At 42.3% G+C, this 19,768-nt stretch overlaps 1 protein-coding gene and 1 long non-coding RNA gene across 4 annotated transcripts in view; one reads left to right on the top strand and one right to left on the bottom strand.

The window, feature by feature from the left end:
• ELAPOR2 (endosome-lysosome associated apoptosis and autophagy regulator family member 2) overlaps positions 1-13,404 on the bottom strand; it is a 176,804-nt gene extending 163,400 nt beyond the window's left edge. The window contains exon 1 of the mRNA XM_082693184.1: positions 13,066-13,404. Within this exon, the coding sequence (XP_082549310.1) occupies positions 13,066-13,257 (192 nt within the window). The 5' untranslated portion in view covers positions 13,258-13,404. The remainder of the gene's footprint in view (positions 1-13,065) is intronic.
• The window catches only part of LOC309845345, a 50,893-nt gene continuing 43,311 nt past the window's right edge, over positions 12,187-19,768 (top strand). For 2 of the 3 annotated variants that reach the window (XR_014301222.1, XR_014301223.1), the window contains exon 1: positions 12,187-13,042. This is a non-coding gene — a long non-coding RNA (uncharacterized lncRNA). The remainder of the gene's footprint in view (positions 13,043-19,768) is intronic. The other variant, XR_014301224.1, reaches the window with a different exon arrangement.

Here is a 19,768-nt window from a genome sequence, read left to right as displayed (position 1 = left end):
GTCTGTCCAAAACAGGAACCCTGCAGATTTCAAAGTACAAAGAAGCAGTTCATGACTCTCTCTCTATAAAAACACCTTCTTGGAAAAAAATTTTAAAAATAAAAATAAAAAAGATAGGCACCTGGGTGGCTTAGTCATTAAGCGTTAGCCTTCGGCTTGGCTCATGATCTCAGGATCCTAGTATTGAGCCCCATACCGGGCTCCCTGCTTGGCAGGAAGCCTGCTTCTCCCTCTCCCACTCCCCCTGCTTATGTTCCTTCTCTCACTCTCACTCTCTTTCTGTCCATTAAATAGATGAAATCTTCAAAATAAAATTAAATTAAATATAAAAAAGAAGTCAAACACCTTCTTGGATGAACTAAATTCAGCATTCTTTGGTCTACACCCACTAATCCTAATTTCATCCTCTAAATGAGCATTATATCAACACATGACTGCACATAATACATTTGAAGTTCACGATCATGATGCCTATAAGTCTCCTCAGAGCTAAGCATTCTCAGTTCCTCCGGTCAGTCCTTAAGTATTTGGACATACTTTCCAAATAGTTCATTTCCTAATTGGCACGTCAAGTCAACATCTCCATATGTCAATATCCCTCTTCAAATATTACACCTAAGTTGAATCATTAACCTAAGTTAAATGTCTACCTTCTCGGAGCCAAGCACTCTGCTCATATTAATAGAGCCTAAGACACATTACCCTATCATTGCTTTTAGCAGCCATGTGATATCTGTGGCTTCAAGGGTACTTTTAAGCAAGATTTCCTCATCCTAGGCTTGAGCATCTAAATTTCAGAAGCAAAAAGAACAGTCGACATTTAACAATTATGTTTGCCCATTTTTCTAGCCTTTCAAATCATCTTAAATCCCAATTCTGCTTTCCAACTCATTAGGCATCTTTCCCAGCTTTCTGACTTGACAAAATTTGGTTAAGCCTTCCCAAAACCAAAACATGGATTAAATAGTGAAATAACAACAGCTCAGAGATAACATATTAATACCACAGGTATAGGAGGCCCCTCTATCCGTGGTTCTTCCACGTCCAAAAGCAGACAATCCCCCCCTCCTGATGTCGTCAGAAGGTCAACAGCAGTCTAATGCTACGTGACTCACCTCACTTCACCAGATCACGCAGGCATTTTACCCTCTCGTCCCGTCACAGGAAGGGTGAGTACAGTACAGTGAGCTATTCGGAGAGACCACATTCGTATAACTTTCCCTACAGCATATTGTTGTAATTGTTACCTTTTATTATTGTTGTTGTCAATCTCTTACAGAGCCTAATTTTTAACTTAAACTTTGTCACAGGAGTGTATGTACAGGAAAAAACGTAATATATACAGGGTTCAGTACTGACCGGGATTTCTAGCATCTACTGGATGTCTTAGAATATATCCCCTGTGAATGGGGGTGGGGGGGACCAGAGCATTATACTGAAGACCTTCCTCCAGATTAGCATCAATTCCTTAAGTTAATATACGTTAGGGTAAGTTTGTTCAAATAGCCAACGATCTGCTTGTTATACCATCCTTCAGCATATACCCCCGCTTCTTGGCATACAAAAACCCAACACTGCAAATGCCTTCCTGAATATCCAGGAGCACCACATGTCTCTCATTCTCCACATTTACCAGTCAGCTACCCTCAGCCAGCTTCTGTGCAATCGCTCTACTGGCTGCCCCTTCTCGGGCTCATTCTCCATTGCTTCTCACTCTGTTGGTTTTGTGGTTTTGTTTTGTTTTGAAGATTTATTTATTTATCTGACCGAGGGTGGGGGAGGAGCAAGAGAGAGAGAGAGAGTCTCAAGCAGACTCCCCACCAAGTGCAGGGCCGGACCACTGAGATCATGATCTGAGCTGAAGTCAAGAGTTGCACCCTTACCCCACTAAACCACCCAGGGGGCCCCATCGGCCTGCTTTGTAACCCCAGTATTTCCCTGTGCCCTCTCCTCAACACACTGCTCCCGCTCTGTGTTCACAGCCCAGGAGACCTCATCAACATCAGTGGCCTCAAGTACCTCTCCCTGGGCTCCTGGCTCGAGAGGTGTCTGTGGCACTGGCAGACTTGCAGCTATCTCGAGGAGAGCCCAGTGTGGATGTCCCTGGGGCACCTGAAACTCTGGATGTCAATAATGAACTCATTCTCTTTCTTCCAGCAACCCAGCCTCCTCCTCCTCCTCCTCCTAAATGTTCCATCTCAGTGAAAGACAGAGCATCCATCCAGTAGCCCAAGGCAGAAAACCTAGCAGCCACGGGAGCTTGCAAATGTCCCATCCAGCGCCACCCTCCCCCTCCGCTCTGTCAGTCGCTTAGCTCTGGATTTTATTCTCCCCTTGGCAGAGGCAGCAGTCCCCCAACCAATCGTCTGGCCTCCATTAAGATCCCTGTTTTATGTTCCTCCATTCAACAACAGAACAGCCCTTCCCATCTGGTGTCAGTGGCTCCCCAGAGCTTTCCTGCCTTCTTCACAGCCTCCTCATCCCCTGCCACTCCTACCCTTGTGCCTTCCCTCGAGCCCTTGAAATGTTCCCAAGAGTTCGTGCCACTGGACCATCACACAGGCCACGTGCTTTGACTAAGGTGGCTGGCCTCTGTGCATGCTGGGATGCACTTCTGGAAATCTCAGAACTCAGCTCAAACAGGACTTACTCTGAAGCCAGGGCTCCTTAATCTGATTGACCGGCCCCCCTCTCTGTGCTTCTGCTGAACCCAGCGCACGACTCCGCACAGCACTTAATGGTCTGTGGTATAATCAAAGACTGACGTATTATTAGCTTTCCCGTGAGAGAAACACACCATATGAACTCATTAAATACTAGACGAATAGACAAACATGTGAACGGCCACTGAAAATGAGGAACAAAGAATGAAGTAGGGCAGTCTTAAAATTTCAAAAACAGAATCTTAGAACAAAAGACTGTCAATCCAAGCCCAAGAATTCTTAGTCACTTTGCAGTTGCTTCAGTATTTTTGTCAGCCAAACACATGAGACTTCATTTGCTGTAGGAATTTAATAAGACACTATGTGCCAAACATTAGTCTTGTTAAAAATTAAATTTATTCCTATTTGATATGTTAAGGGAAGTAATTCCATCTACATTTTTATGGTGTAAGTAATTATTGGCTCTCTCTGGGTATTCTCTCAAAACATGTAGACAGGAAAAAAAAATCAAGGAAAAAATACTTTCAATGTATATCGAATGTTATCCTTACTACAATGAAGAACTCATATACGTAAGAAAAACACTGAGTGAAAAACCTAAACAGAGAATTGCCCAAAAAGTGAAATATAAAAAGTTAAGTGATATGAAAAATACTGACCCTCAGTAGCCATTAAGGAAACATAAATTGCGTCAATGAGACAGCATTTTCTACCATCAAGTTTGTAACCATAAGTTACAATTTTCACTGTCGGCCAGGATATAGTTCATATCCTTCAACCTAAGATTTTCCATGCAAGTGATCTAGCTTCAATAATAAGAAATTCAGACATGGTTTATGTAATTATAACATTTTTAAAAATTACAATTGAAAACCTCAGTGCCCCAAATTAAATTTACTTATTCATTCAATAAACACTTATTAAGTGTTTACTGTGTCAAGCACTGTTTGAGGTACCAGGGAAAAAGTAGCTTATTTTGAAAGAGAGAAAGAAAAAGGGAGGGAAGCTGGGAGAGAGGAAGAAATATAGATATAGGCCTATCTTTACGGAGCTCGCAGTTTATTGAGGGGGAGTTATAAATATTTTTTTAAAACCCAAATAACTAGAATATATATTATCGTGGATGCTGAAAAGTGCTGTGGAGAATAATACAAGCATGTAATGAGGAGAGAAGGAGGAGGGTGCTATTTTCAACAGGTGCCCAGAGAAGGTCCTACTGAGAAGAGAACTGAGCAGGAACCAGAAGCACATGAGGGAGAAAGCCAGGAAAACCCCTGAGTGAGGGAAGGTCCAAGAAGAGCCAAGAGGTAGCTCTGGAGAAAGGAGCTCACACAACCTTTTCCACAAAAAGCAAGGAGACTGGGGAGGCTGCAGCCAAGAGAAGAACGGAGGGAGCAGTAAGAGACAGGCTTTCTTAAGCCTCACTGGGGGCTTAGTGAATGCTGGACTGCACTGGGTCCTATAAACCACCCTCAGAGCTTTGATTGGGAATGAAGCCTTCCCAGAGCTCTGAGCAGTACAGTAACACTGTTTTGGACTTGGGTTTTAGGTGATCTCTTACCACTCTGTTGAGATCAGACTAAAGGAGGTCTAAATGGGAAGTTATAATCCAGGCGAGAGATGACTGTGGTGTGGTCCAGAAGGTGAAAATTTCTAGAGCTAAATGTCTTGAAGCAGGGACAAGAATGTTTGTGGACAGACTGGATATAGGATGTGGGAGAAAAGGAAGTCTGTGGAGACTCCCACATTTTATAGGCCTGAGGAACGGGAAGGGAGGAGCTGTCATTAAAGGAAATGGGGAAGGGGTAAGTTTGGGGCATTGTCAGGGGATGAACTTCAGATAGGTCAGATATGTCAGATATGTGGGGTAACTACCCACGTGGAGACACACAGGCTGTGCTTGCTGAGAATCCAGGGAAAGCTCTGCCCCAGAAATGTCAACCTGAGAGCTGTCCACACGTAGATGGTATTTAAAGCTGAGAAACTGGATGAAATCACCAAGAGTGTGAGGATGACAAAAAAGACAAAAGGGCCAAGGAGGAAGGGCTGGAAAGCTCCAGTGTAAAGAAGTCAGGGAGATGAGACAGAACCAGGAATGACTGAGAAGAATCACCGTGAAGAGAGAAGCCATGGGAGTGAGGTGTGCCAGAAGCCAAGTACAAGTTTCAGCCATGACAGAGCAATCAGGTCCAGGGCCTCTGACCAAGCAGGTAAAAAAGAGGAATGACAGCTGGATTTAGTGAAGAAGAGGTCATTGTTGACCTAGAAGTGAGCATCGTCAGTGAAATGGTGAAGTAAATGACTCACAAGTGAACAGTGGCAGACATTCAAATGATGCACTATTTTGCAATATATTATATATTAAAATATTTTAAAACTATTATGGAAACATTTACAAAAAGTGTTAGGGTCATTGGGAAATGGTTACAAGAGAGAAAAAGACACGCTGGGCTTACTTGTAGTTTTGAAAAAAGAAATGCATAAGTAGAAAATGAGCTAATACTTTAATTCCGGATATCTCCAAGTGGAAGAACTAGGGCTGAATTTTTAAATACATTCTATTATTTTCTAAAATTTTCACCATGCACAACTTGCATAATTAGGAAAAATGCTCCTATAAAATACTTTCATAAGTAAACAAATTTCCTTTCCACTTCCTAGCCCTTTTACACTTTAATCCATCCTCTCAGAAACACTGTTTCTTAGACAAGCATAATAACTACTATCTGGCATTGCATTAAAATTTACAAAGCATCTTCAAATGCATTAGATTCTCCCAGTAACTCTAACGTGGATAAGGCAGGAGTTACTGTCTCCATTTTCAGACAAAGAACGATTCAAAGAAGTTGATTTGCACAGGGTCCCATAAACCAATGGCAGAGCCCAGATGTGACTACATTCTTCAATCACTTCTGATCCCATTTCTACTATAATAAGACACTTTGCAGTTGGAGCAAAATATACACAACAATCTCCTTCCCGTAACTAGCAAACATTGGCAAAGATTTACTAAGAAGCCTGACCACACTTTCTTAATATTACCATGGTTTTTTTGTTTTTTGTTTTTTGTTTTTTTTTATTTATTTACTTGACAGACAGAGATCACAAGTAGGCAGAGAGGCAGGCAGAGACAGAGAAAGAGGTGGAAGCAGGCTCTCTGCTGAGCAGAGAGCCCGATGCAGGGCTTCATCCCAGGATCCTGAGATCATGACCTGAGCCAAAGGTAGAGGCTTTAACCCACTGAGTCACCCAGGTGCCCCCATGGTTTGTTTGTTTGTTTTTAATTCCAATGTCTATGGCAGGGAGAAACACTCATTAATTTCCATGAGTGCATGCTTCTTTCTTCCCTCAGGCCCCAGGCTCCTAGAGAGGGATGACAATGTCCTCTGCATTCTGTATTATCAGCACCATTCTGCCTAGAATGGTGTATGGAAGATAACAGAGAAACGCTGGCTGATACATGGTAATGGGAGGAGCTTGTGCTCCATTTGATGTGTTTATTGTAGGAGTTTCTGAGATGCCCTGCAGAAACACCAAGTCCGCTTGAGTTACAGCTGAAGAAGCATTAACAATGAAACAAGTCCCTGGGTTTCAGGCAACTAAACTATATTCCTCACCTTATACCTAGAGCAGTGATTCTCCTACTTCAGGGTACAACACAATCCCCTGGGGAGATGGTTCTAAGACAGACTGCTGTGCAAAGCACAAGAACTTGCATTTCTAACAAGTTCCCAGGTAATTTTTTTTTTTTTTAAGATTCTTTTTATTTATTCGACAGAGAGAGGGAGCAAGCAAGCACAAGCAGAGGGAGCAACAAAGGGAGAGGGAGAAGCAGGAAGCCTGTTGATCTTGATCCCAGGACCAGGGGATCATGACCTGAGCCAGAGGCAGATTTTTAACCAACTGAGCGACCCAGGCACCTGTTCCCATGTAATGTTAACACTGCTAGTCCTAGGATCCCACTCTGAGAACCACTGACCTAGAGAAAAAAACTTTAAAAGTGAAGGTTTGAATAAGCAATAAATAGTATCCTGAACTCCAGAGCTATTAACCGAGTTGAGAGTAAGCTTCAATATATTCTGATCACTGGGTTTTTATTGCAGTCTTAAATCTGGTATAACTGAGAGAAGATGTCAATTAAGATTAAATGTACTATAAAGATCAATCTCTTTTTATAATGGAAAGAGTGGAGGACACCCACATTACTTTATTTTCAAGGCAGTGATTAGTGCAATCAGAAAAGATTGTATGAAATTTAAAGAGTAGTATGTCCTACTCCTCTTTAAAGCCCCTAGGTTGTCATAAACATAAAGATATCTAATCACTGTTTGCTGAGTAACATGATGAAATCCTTTCCTCCGTGAGCATATCATGGACTTGGGTGGGGTCGAGAAGGGAAGGGTGCTCAGAGCCTCTGGTAAAGCACATGGACCTTTACAGGACTTGGGAAATGGTGCACCTTCAGACCTATGAAGCAGAAGAAACTCCTTCCTGCAGATGGACACAGACCTGTGCCAGGATTGCTGGCTGACCACACACATACTGGAAGGGTTCCAGCTCTTACCTGTCCCCACTGCTGTGTGCCCTTCTATAGTACACAACCCTCCCATCCTTACAGAGCGGTCCTGAGTGTGAGAAGCACTTGTAGAATGGCAAACAGGTGCCCGGGAGAAAACGACAGGCTATGACTACAATCCTGAGAAAAGATCCTTTGTCTTTAGCAGTTAAAGGGTTGAGGGGTTAAAGGAGGATACAGAAATTGCTCCCTGCCAGGAGGCTTCCTTTGTTTGAGATGTTCTATCACCACCAAGCTTAACCTCCATCCAACAAACTCCCACTCATCCTTAATGTCTGAGCTTAAATGTCTTTTCCTTGGGAATCCCCCCAACCCCAGAGTAGAATGGCCATATACTCCTACTGCACACAAAATTTTCCATCATACCACTGTGGCAAACATGCTTAATGGTGGGTGGTGTTTTGATTCTGCCCCCACGAGCCTGTAAAGCTCAATGTGGGCACAGCCATATGTTTTCTTCATTGTTCTACCACCAGTACCCGGTACTTAAGTACACAATAAACATGGGTTTAATACTGAAATAGTACACATAGCTTAGATTCAGGGACAAGAATTATCCATGGTTTCTTCAGGGGGAAGGAAAAGACACCAAAATTTGACTGGTGTTTTCTGACAATAAGGAATTATTATAAGATCCAAGACACTTCTGAGGAATACACTATGATAGGCAAATGTGCCACTCTATACTATGCTCTATTTCCATCCCTTGTGCTAAAATATGACACTTCACAGAACTGTCAACTCTTAGTTTTACATTGTAAATATTGATGGTGTGAAGACTTGTTCACATTTGCCTAAAACATGAGAAACGGTTCTGAGCTTAAGAGCCTGAAATGGAAAATCACCTCCACAAGCCTCACAGGCAAGATTAATTATCGTAACCGCTTGAAAACAAAGGCTGAGTCCTAACCCCTTTCAAAACAGTGTGACTTTAGAAGCTCTGCCACCCTTACCCACAGCCCATGACCTTTGGAGACTGCCTGCTGAAAGGGCATTTCTCAACTGTTGCCCTCCAAGTCTGAAACAGAAGATAGGGCCCTTTGCCACTCTTCTGATTTGCGTGGACTTGAAAGACCCAATCTCTTACCCAATCTATAAAGGCTATTTAATAAAATTCTCCTCTTATCACTACCCCCCTGCCTCACCTCTCAGTTACTACTCAAGCCATCCCCACCATTCCACAAGGACCACATGGCATTGAGTACCAGCAACCCATGGTCGGATTCAATCTTCCCTTTTTGGTCCTCATCTTTTTTGAGTTTCTTTGGCCAAAGGACACTACAACCACCCATTTAATCCTTCAAAGCCTTTTCTCACCTTCCTCATACTCTGTACAGTCCATCTCTCTTACTCTACCATTACTTGCATGTCTCCTTTGTGGATGCCTCCAATTCTGCCACAGTTAATGTTGGTAAAACCCGTCTTACCCTTTATCCCCTCTGTTCTCACTCCTTGGACGATTGCATCCTATAAAGCAGTTTCAACCATGCCTTTTGTTCAAGTGATTCCCATATCAGTACAGCCCAGGCCCCTGAGCAACACGGCCTGATACCCAACTCCCTGCTGGTCAACTCTACTTGACGTCAACCTCTCCAGAACCGAGCTCCTCATCTGCTCTTCAAGCCAGGATCTTTCATTTCCTCATCCTCCACTTCCCGTCAAGTCTGATCTTACACCAGCATACCTTCTTTGCCATCTTCACTGCTCCTCCTGAGGTCTGTCCTCCTTTACCTGGAATCCTGCAAATGCTCCTAGCAGGTCTCACCTCTTTCTGTCTCCTTCCCCACTCAGATGGATTCTACATCATTGACAAAGTTAAGCGTATTTTGTTGCTTCTGATGTTTCCGCTACCCCGTTGCTCCCCAACATCTATCAGATGAACACCAGCTTCTCAGCATACACACAGCCCCTAGGATCAAGCTTTTCCCGCTTACCGCACAGACTCATCTCTCACTAAGCTCTCCATGCGGTATCCCAGCTACACCCTGTTATAAGACAACAGTTTTATCTCTCTGCCCTTTCTCGAGCTGTGTTCTACGCTGGAAATGTCCTCCTGGCCCACAGGCACACCTGACCTTTGTCTGCTTGGCAAATTCCTTATCTTTCAGGTCCCACTCACTTTCTCTATAGGGTCTTTTCTGACCTTTCTCACTGCATGGGACCTCCCCTTTCTTCTCTCATGGCCCCAAGTCACTTCATTGCAATTGCTGACATTTCGGTCTCATCCTTACCCACTTAAATTTTTTTTTAATTTGTAATTTCACATCACCCAACATGTCACCTGGCATATTCAATAAATGCCTGTGGAATAAAAACTGCTGACACAAAGGCATCTTTCTCAAGATTCGGAGACTGGTAGAAAATCGTATTATGTAGGATTTCAGAGCTGTGAACTAAGAATCAAGCTATTTTGTGATTTAATTTTCCTAATTTAAATAATGCATACATAATCCACTTAGTTCTGTTCTTTTTACTCTCATGCACTCTATCTTCTAATACCTTACTCCACCTCTGAATCATCTGTTGGCCTTTATCATTTTTTTCCTCCGGCACTCCCATTAAGTCCTATTATTCAATGAGTCAAAAATTCCAGTCCATTCCATTCTTGGATAAGTCTATCCTCTGAGCCTCTGAAATCTCCCCGTCGACCTTTCCTGAACTATCAGGATCCAGGCTTACTAACTCAGCAATAATCAACTCTAACATTTACATAGATTGTTTTCCTTTAATGTATATTAATCTCATCAGTTTTTATTTCTGTCCTTTTACAAGTAAAACACTGGTGCCAAGAAACCCAGAGGATGCTTATCCTTCCTAAGTTTCCCCATGCATAAGCCTGAGAAATTAATTCTGCACTTTCTGACATCTAGTCTTCATATTTTTTCCCTTCAACACCACCGACCAAAGTCACATCCTCTTATCCTTCCTCTCTGACACACTGACTTTACTTTTTTTTCTGTTTCCCCAACTACAGCCTTCCTGTTTGTGCTTGTGCTTCTACCCTGCTGATCTGATCACCAGCTGAACATTCATTCCAAAAGTCCTCACTTTCTCCCCTCTTCAGCTCCATAATCCAATGACTTGACAAAGGAAGCCATATTTCATGATTTCACCCCAGAGTCCCATTCTCTGCAAAAATCTAAGTGAAACTTTACCCATAACTCAATTGTCTTTTTGAAGGTTTTTTTTCTGAACTCCAGTGATTGTAACTTGATTAGTCCCAGACCAATTTTCTGTTTCTTTTTCCTTCCCTTGCTTTCTTCTAAGGAGCAAGCAGGGAAAATTGAAGTTTACGTAATGTAATCATGTCTACTTTTATAAAAATACCGGTCGATGAGGGTGAAACTCAAACTACTAGGGAGGTGGGGAGAGGAGGTTAGAATCACAGACTTTTCCATCCTTTTCAACATTGTTTCTTATTATTAAGAGGCTGGCCTTAGTTTCCAGCTGCCGACACTCACTGTACTCTCTCACTCTGCCCCCCAGCACATAGTTCTGTTCTGCGGTATGGCATTCACTTCCTTTTCTTTGACTCAGTCATGGACAGGGAAAAACAGGTAAGAGTGAACACAAAATAATTATTTCATATCTTTGTCCACAAGAGTTGGCCTACAATTCCGCGGCTCCCCCTCAAAGGACAACAGACCCTTACCCTCAGAGCCTGGAAAATATCTACTCCTCTCCCTTTCCTCTTAAAAACAATGTCAGAGAGAAACAGCGATCAATTCTAGAAAACTATCTCGGCTAGTTAGACCAGATGCCCTGGAGCGGATTCAGCCCCTGTGAGACTGCTTGGCTTCTCTTATTTCCAGAGGAGCCTCTAACTTTCAGTCAGTCATCATACAGGTGTTGTCAGTCATCAGGAAGAATATCAATGCATCCGTGCATCACCATTTCTAAAAAGACAGCCAGCCACAGGCAAGCTCAATACAATCCCTCTACAGGAGCCATGCATTCCCACTTTTGGGGGGCAAATTCAAAGGAGACCTCAAGGAACTGAATCACCTGCAATTTCTAAAGTCAGAGCAACAAACGAGCTGGGTTAATTGAAGAGAATGTTCCTGAACTTTGTCATCTTCCTCCTTCTCGTGTCACTATTTCTTTGTTAGGCTGCAGACTCTTACTCTGTTCTTCCTAGGTGTACACGCCTGGTGCGTGTGATCGTTCAAATGATCAGTCTAGTCGTAGTGACCAAAAATCTTCAGTCCACTGGCCCCAAATCTCACCCTGACATTTCAAGTAGATCCTTCACTACTAAGAATTAGTGTGACAAAAACCTCAAGACGTTTCATTCCATTTCAGAAAAAGTATGGTGTGCCCATTGAGGCTGGGGTCTGGAAGCAAAGCTCTACGTTTGTCGGGTTAGAACCGTTCAATCTGAGGATGTCCAAGAAGCAGCTTTCTGTGGAAAACTGGAAGAACGGATCATTCCCAGGTGATAGGTAAAGTTGGAGAACACAGATTAAACTACGAATTACATCGATCAACTCTGAAGTTAAACACAGCTGTTTCTTGAGAGCTTGCCCTCATTTCCCCCATGGCAACACTCCCCTGCGCTCCCACACATGCCTTTGATCTGCTTTTCTCTCATTTCAGTCTGTCCTGGGACTTGTACTATGAGAGAGGAAGATGAAAATCCAAGGGTGATGGATGATAATCCAGAACGCAGATAATCTATAATTCAAGCCTGGGTGAAATTCAAAAGTTACAGCATCACACACAAAGGAACAGGGTCTGGTCTTTCTTTCCAGAGGGGCTATTGGCTAACCTATTTTTGCTACAAAAATTAAAATGACCCATCACCCTGATTCCTAGCAATCTTCCTAAAAACAGTATTCACTCCCCATATCCTGCCGAACATAATCACTCAATGTAGGTCAGAAATGTTGCTTCCTTCCCCTCATTGATTTTCATTAAGAGGCTGCACTTTCTGGAACACTAAAAGGAAAGAGAAACACCCACTACAAGAACCAATGACACCCCCTGTAAATTTTTGGCACCTTAAGTCCAGTTCTCCTAAAAGCCGGAGAAAATCTCATCACCCACAATTTCTTCTTTTTGGCTAGAAGTCAACAATAATCTCGAAGTACAAAATAAACAGTGGCGATGCTTCAGCCAGATGAACACCCCCCAAAAGGAGCATATTCACTCTGTCTTTTCTAATTTTCTAGATCACCAACCCGCCTCTTCCCTAAGTACACACTCTTTTATTCTAAGTCATATCCGTATTTTGCCAGAAGGATGCCAAGTGATACCACACAGTGGCTCAGCAAGTCCCCAGGGCCTTATCAGGAAGCTGAGTGCGGGCGAGCGGGAGGACGGGGTCTGTAGAGACCCCGACAGGGTCTAGGGGAAGAGAAGGCGACGGAGAAACGGAGAGGAGGGACATGGGGGTGGGGGAAGCGGGAAACGCTCCTGTGGCAACCTCTGGCTCTCCAGAAGAGCTGTGAAGGGATGGGTCTCCAAATGCCACTAGCGGGGCTTCCCCAGTCTCCCCGCCACCCCACTTGCTGAAATCTCTGCCAAGGCCCAAGTCCTCAAGCCTGGCACTCTGAAGAGGGCGCCGCAAAGTCCTTCAGAGCCCTCAAAGCAGGAGCGCGAACAGAAAAGCATCCCCCCAAAGACAGCAAAGCCACACACCCTCTGTCGGCCAGCCTCCCGGGGCGGGCAACTTCATCCCTGCAACACACGAAAGCCCCCGTCCTCCAAGGAAGGCAAAAGGCGACGGCAGGGAGGGACACCCGGGCGCCCGCCGCGCCCCTCGCCTCCCGCTCCGTCCTCCCCCCTCCCCCGCAAACTCCAGGTAAAGGACCAGGTGCGGCTCACCTCCAGGCAAGGAGGAAGCGGGCGGCCGGAGGAGGAGGGGGGCAGGTCCCCAGCCCAGGCCGCCCGGCAGCCGGCGAGCGCCCAGCAGCAAATCCAGGCGGGGCTCCAGGGCGGCGAGAGCCCGCAGCGGGGAGCCCCCGCCCGCCGCCCCCGGCCCCTCCCCCGCGCCGGACCCGGGGCGAGGAGCCGCATCTCGGTCCCGCTGCGGTCCGCCGGCCGGCAGGAAGGCAGCCTCCCCAGGTGCGGCGCGCTCGGCTCGCCGCTCGCTCGCCCCCTGCCCGTGCGCCCGCTGACGGCTCGGCTGCGCTCAGGGCCGGGCAGCCGGCGCCGGTGCTCCCGTCACGCCGGAGGGAGGGACCGCGGGGCGCGGGCGCGGCGCGGGGGCGGGACGCGGGGCGGGGACGCGGGAGCCCGGGCGCAGGTGGCGCGGGCGGGGGCTACGGCCCGGCCCAGCCGGTCCAGAGGGGCTGCGCCGCCGCCGGGCCCGAGGCTCGCCGCGCAGCGGAGGGCGAGAGACGCCGCTGTCCCCCGTGGCATCCCCGGTCCCCATGGCCCGCCAGGAGGGGCGCTCCAGGCGAGAGGCCAGAGTAAAACACAGGACATCAGGATATTGTTTACCCCGCGGCGGGTCTTTAAAATCTCCCTGCCTCCCGCATCACACACACTCACAGACGCGCCCTGGGTGAGGATCCAAGCTAGTAAGCGTCAGAGCGAATTTTTGGGTCATCAGGATCTGCCTAGAATTGCAGGGAGAAAAGGAGAGTGAAATATCCATGCAGCTGGTGACTCAGTTTCCTCACTTTTTTAACGCAGATAGTAACAACATCTACCCTATAGGGTTGTTGGGAGGGTTAGGTTAATTGATGCACCATAAAGCACCTGGGGGAGTGCCTGGCAAGCAGTAGATGCGATAGGTGTTGGTAGTAGTAGTAACCACAAGTACTGCTACTATTGGTGTCATTTCATGGGGAAAACGTGTAATCTTGGGCAAGAAAGCCCTTTTGTTTCTGGAGGAAGCAGTTTTTCTATACGTACAGTGAACTGGGGTAGTCTTCATATTTTCTTTCATTGCAAATATATACTGAACTGGGTGGGTAATGGGCACCAACTGGTGAACCAAATGGGCACAGTGCCTTCCTGTTGTGGGGATCGCAAAGGTCCCTTCTTGCTCTATAATTCTGTAATGATGTAAATTCTCCCGTTGTTCAAAAGAAGTACCCAAGTTTCTGATACTTGAGTACCTGCAGAAAGGTACCTGGCAGACTCATAAATTGACCTGAATTTATCTTTGTCTCTATCTTTAATATTTTTTAATAAACATTTCCACATGGAATGAGAAAGTTTCCCTCTCTCCCTCTCTCTCTTTCTCTCTCTCTCGTTCTGATTACTATTATAATTATATATTATATTATTATTATGTTTATTGTAAAAATTTGGAAAAATTCTTAAAAGTATCAGGAAAAATGTAAAAATTACTAGGGATCCCACCAATAAGACATAACACCTTTAATGGTATTAACATCTTGAAGAATTTCCTTCATGGTCTTTTAACCGCTTGTGTACTATGAATTGTAATTTTTAATCTGCTTCTCTTCTTCCCTTAACAACATGAGTGTTTCCTCAAGTCAGTGAAGTCTCTGACAAAACAGCTTTAATAATTGTCTAACAACATCTACACTTTGGAGATACATAATTTACTATTGGATATTGGGCATTTTTTCCTCAGGTATTTGATGTTATGAGGGTATGCCTTTGGTATATAATCTGTTCACACCTCTACTTTTAATTTACTATGATGCTTTTGTAGAATTGAAATCATTAGGTAGCAATGTATGTGTATTTTGGGGTTTTGTTTAATAGTGCACAAATTCTCTCCAACAATTTTATATCAATTGTTTCCAGCTGTTTGAGTATTTATTTAACATCATTCTAGATTTCTTTTAAAGATTTTATTTATTTATTTGACAGAGAGAGATCACAAGTAGGCAGAGAGCCAGGCAGAGAGAGAGAGAGAGGAGGAAGCAGGCTCCCTGCTGAGCAGAGAGCCCGATTCGGGACTCGATCCTGGGACCGAGATCATGACCTGAGCGGAAGGCAGTGGCTTAACCCACTGGGCCACCCAGGTGCCCCTAACATCATTCCAGATTTAATAATACTTTAGATACTTACCATTTTGGCAAAGGGTAAAATTACCATTTTAGCAAAATGCTAATAAGATAGCATTTCTGAATGTATTTTTATAATTTGTGACATTGAATAGTTTTTCTTTATATATGATTATATATATGTTTATATATGATATATGATTATATATTTCCTTCTCTTGTCAGTGTGTGTGAATTTTCCACTGACACTTTGGCTATTTTCCTATTAAAGCTCCATTTTTTTTAAAAGATTTTATTTATTTATTTGACAGACAGAGATCACAAGTAGGCAAAGAGGCAGGCAGAGAGAGAGGAGGCTCCCTGCCGAGCAGAGAGCCCGATGTGGGGCTTGATCCCAGGACCCCAGGATCATGACCTGAACCAAAGGCAGAGGCTTTAACCCACTGAGCCACCCAGGCACCCCAAGCTCCATCTTTTTCTATTACTTTGTAAGCAATCTTTTAAGTTTTCTGTACTACACATTGTTTACCATATCTGTCACAAATACTTTTCTGAGTTTGTAGTCTTTTAATTTTGTTTCAGGAGGCCTTTTTTGCAAAAGATTGTCATTTTTAGGTACTCAAATATAAAATTTCCTTTTGTGGTTTCTTCCTTTGTTTTATCCTTAGAGACACCTGTGCATCTATAGATCCTACAAATACCTATAATTTCTTATTTAGTCATTATTTTCTTTTTGTATATTTTTATTCTTTAATGCATCCAAAATGTATGAGTCAGATTATATTTTTTCATCTGAGCAAGACTTAACAACATGGCTAATGGTTAGTTTCTTTCCTTGTAAAAATAAGGGTTGTCCTACACAATGCACATAAACTAAATGATAATTACAGATTTTCTCTTGTCATTGTCAATAAATAACTTTTTTCTCTAACAACGAAGTCACAGAAAGAGAAATTCAAAAGAAATTTTAAAAATAATACCATTTATGGGGCACCAAGGTGGCTCAGGACACCTAGGACATTTCAGGGTCCAACTTTTGATTTCGGGTCAGGTCATTATCTCTGACTTCTGAGATGGAGACCCACTTTGGGGCTCAGCCACTCAGCACGAAGTCGGCTTGAGATTCTCTCTCTCTCTCTTCTCCTTGAGTGCTTGCCTGTGCACTCATTCTTTCTCTCTCTCTCAAATAAATAAATAAAATATTTTTAAGAAATAAAATAAATAATATCATTTATTATTGGACCAAAAAGAAGAAAACACTGAGGAATAAACTTAACCAACAAAGTGAAAGACCTGTACTCTGAAAACTTAAAACACTGATGAGGGAAATTGAAAATGACACAAACAAATGGAAAGATATTCCATGTTCATGGATTAGAGGAATTAATATTGTCAAAATGTCCATATACACAAAATAATCTACAGATTCAATGCAATACCTATCAAAATACCATCAGCATTTTTCACAGAAATGGAACAAATAGCATTAAAATTTATATGGAACCAGAGACCTCAAATAGCCAAAGCAATTCTGAGGAAGAAGAACAAAAGTGGAGGTATCACAATTCCAGATCTCAAGATACACTATAAAGCTGTAGTAGTCAAAACAGTATGGTAACTGGCACAAAAACAAACATAAAGATCAATGGATCAGAACAGAGATCTTAGAAGTAAATCCACATTTATGTGGCCAATTAATCTATGATAAAGGAGGCAAGAATACACAATGGGGAAAAGTGTCTTTTCAATAAATGATGCTGGGAAAAGTGGACAGCTTCATGCAAAAGAATGAAACTGAACTACTCTCTAACGCCATATACAAAAATAAACTCCCAACTGGATTAAAGACCTAAATGTGAGATCTAAAACCATAAGAGTCCTATAAGAGTCCATAAGCAGTAGCTTCTCTGACATTAGCCATAGCAACATTTTTCTAGATACCTCTCCTAAGACAAGGAAACAAAAGCAAACAAACTTTTACACAGCACAGTAAATTGAAAACTTTTGCATAGCAAGAAAACCAATAAGAAAGCAAAAGATAACCTACTGAATGGGAGAAGATATTTGCAAACAATACATCTGAGAAGGGATTAACACCCAAATACATAAAGAACTTCTATAACTCACACCAAAACAAACAACCAGCTTAAAAAATGGGTAGAAAACCTGAGTAGACATTTTTCCATAGAAGACATACAGATGGCCAACAGACAAATGAAAACATGCTCAACATCACTCATCAGGAGGGAAATGCAAATCAAAACCACAATGAGATATCACCTCACACCTGTTAGATTGGCTGAAATCAAGAAGACAAGAAACAAAAGCATTGATGAGGATGTAGAGAAAACACTTGGGCACTATTGATGGGAATGTAAATTGATACAACCACTGTGGAAAACAGCATAGAGGTTCCTCAAAAAGTTAAATGTAGAACTACTATCTGATCCAGTAATTCCACTACTGGGTATTCACCCAAAGAATATAAAAACAGATTTGAAAATATATATGCACCCTTATGTTTATTGCAGCATTATTTACAATAGCCAAGACATGGATATAACCTAAGTGTCCATCAGCAGACAAATAGATTTTTTAAAAAAGTGTGGTATATATATATATTTTTTTTCCACATCCTTTTTTTAAATCTCTTTATAATATTATGGAATATTACATAACCATAAAAATGATGATATCATGCCATTTGAGACAACATGGATGGACCTAGGGAAGATTATGCTACATAAAATAAGTCAGACTGAGAAAGACAAACACCATATGATTCCACTCATAAATGGAATCTAAAAAAAAAAAGAAGGGCACCTGGTGGCTCAGTCAGTTAAGTGTCTGCCTTCAGCTCAGGTCATGATCCCAGGGTCCAGGGATCCAGCCTTGCATCAGGTTCCCTGATCAGAGGGGAGCCTGCTTCTCTCTTTCCCTCTGCCTGCGTTCTCCCTGCTTGTGCTTTCTCTGTGTCAAATAAATAAATAAAATCGTAAAAAATAAATAAAAATAAATTTTATAAAAAGTGAATAAACAAACCAAGAGCAGAAGCAGAACTATAAATAACACAAAACAAACTGATGGTTGCCAGAAGGGAGGTGGTGGGAGGTTGGACAAATGGAAGAAGGGGAGAGGGGGATCCAGGCCTTTGATTATGGAATAAGTAAGTCACAGGAATAAAAAGCAGAACATAATGAATACAGTTGATGATATTTTATGAGCGATGTAATTGGACAGACGGTAGCTACAGTGGTGGTGAGCATAGCATAATGTGTAAACTTGTCAAATCACTAAATTATATACCTGAAACTAATGTAACATGGTAGGTCATCTGTACTCACAAATATTAATAATCATCATTTTCTCATAGCAGTTTTACTTATAGAAAAGATCTTGACCTTAGGTGATTTAAAGCAGCACACAGACTAACAGAGAAAGGGAATTTTCAAGAAAACACTGGTTCCCTTGCACCTTTCTGGAATGTAATATCAGATTATGCAAATGGTTTATGATTATCTGATCAATAACTTTACTTTCAAAACCCTAGTTTAAAAAAAACACTTTAATATAAAATTCTTAATGAAATTTGGGGTGGGGGGTGAGGTTCAACCATGAAGACTTAAATAACTTGAAGTCACTAGACAGTCATCAATTTTCCACTTTCATTTATGCAGTATGTACCTGAAAATTGAACCAAACTTTGCTAATCAACAAAAGTCATTGCTATACCCAAAGGATGCTAAACACATAGATTTTTAAAAAATTTTGTTCTTTAACTTAAAGCAGCTGGTGGTATAACAACTCTCAATTTCAGAGATTGTCTAAGTACACAAAGGTTAGAAAAAAAAATCTAAATGAACTCAAGTAACAAATTTTCTAGAAATCCATTTTAAACAGTCAATGAAAAAATTAACAAATTCTGTATCTAATTAGCAAAGCGATAATAGTTTTGGCAAATGTATGTTCTGCACTATAACACTCAGGAGAAGAGGTCTTTTGGAAATCAATCTAACAATAGACATTAAGTATCCTTAATGTATTTGTGCCTTAATGCAGTAATTTTTACTTTCATGACTCTATTCAAGGAACTAATAAGGAAGGAGCACAAAGTTCTGTATAAGAATAGTCACTGTTGTCAAATACAATTAAAAATGAAATAGCCCACATGTATCCAATAGAGGAATGAATTATATGAATTATGCTACCTCACAAGGTAGAATTATATAGACACTGAAAATTATATTTCCCAAAGAATACTAAATGACTCAAGGAAATGTTATCATATAATGTTAACATAAAAAAGCAAAAAGAAACTTTCATAAACAATGTATTCCCAAGTACAGTGTATAGTTAGGGCAGGAGACAGTGTCTAAATGTGATTTTATAGAAGAAATATGACTAGCAATAAGTACGTTGGCAGTGATAATCTTTTTTAATACTTTTTTTTTCTAAGATTGTATTTATTTATTTGACAGAGAGAAATCACAAGTAGATGGAGAGGCAGGCAGAGAGAGAGAGAGAGGTAAGCAGGCTCCCCACTGAGCAGAGAGCCTGATGTGGGACTCGAACCCAGGACCCTGAGATCATGACCTGAG

Source organism: Mustela nivalis (assembly GCF_964662115.1).
Source record: "Mustela nivalis genome assembly, chromosome: 12".
Taxonomy (NCBI): Eukaryota; Metazoa; Chordata; class Mammalia; order Carnivora; family Mustelidae; genus Mustela; species Mustela nivalis.
Note: the sequence above shows the minus strand (reverse complement) of the source record. Positions and strands in the feature narration are given on the sequence as shown.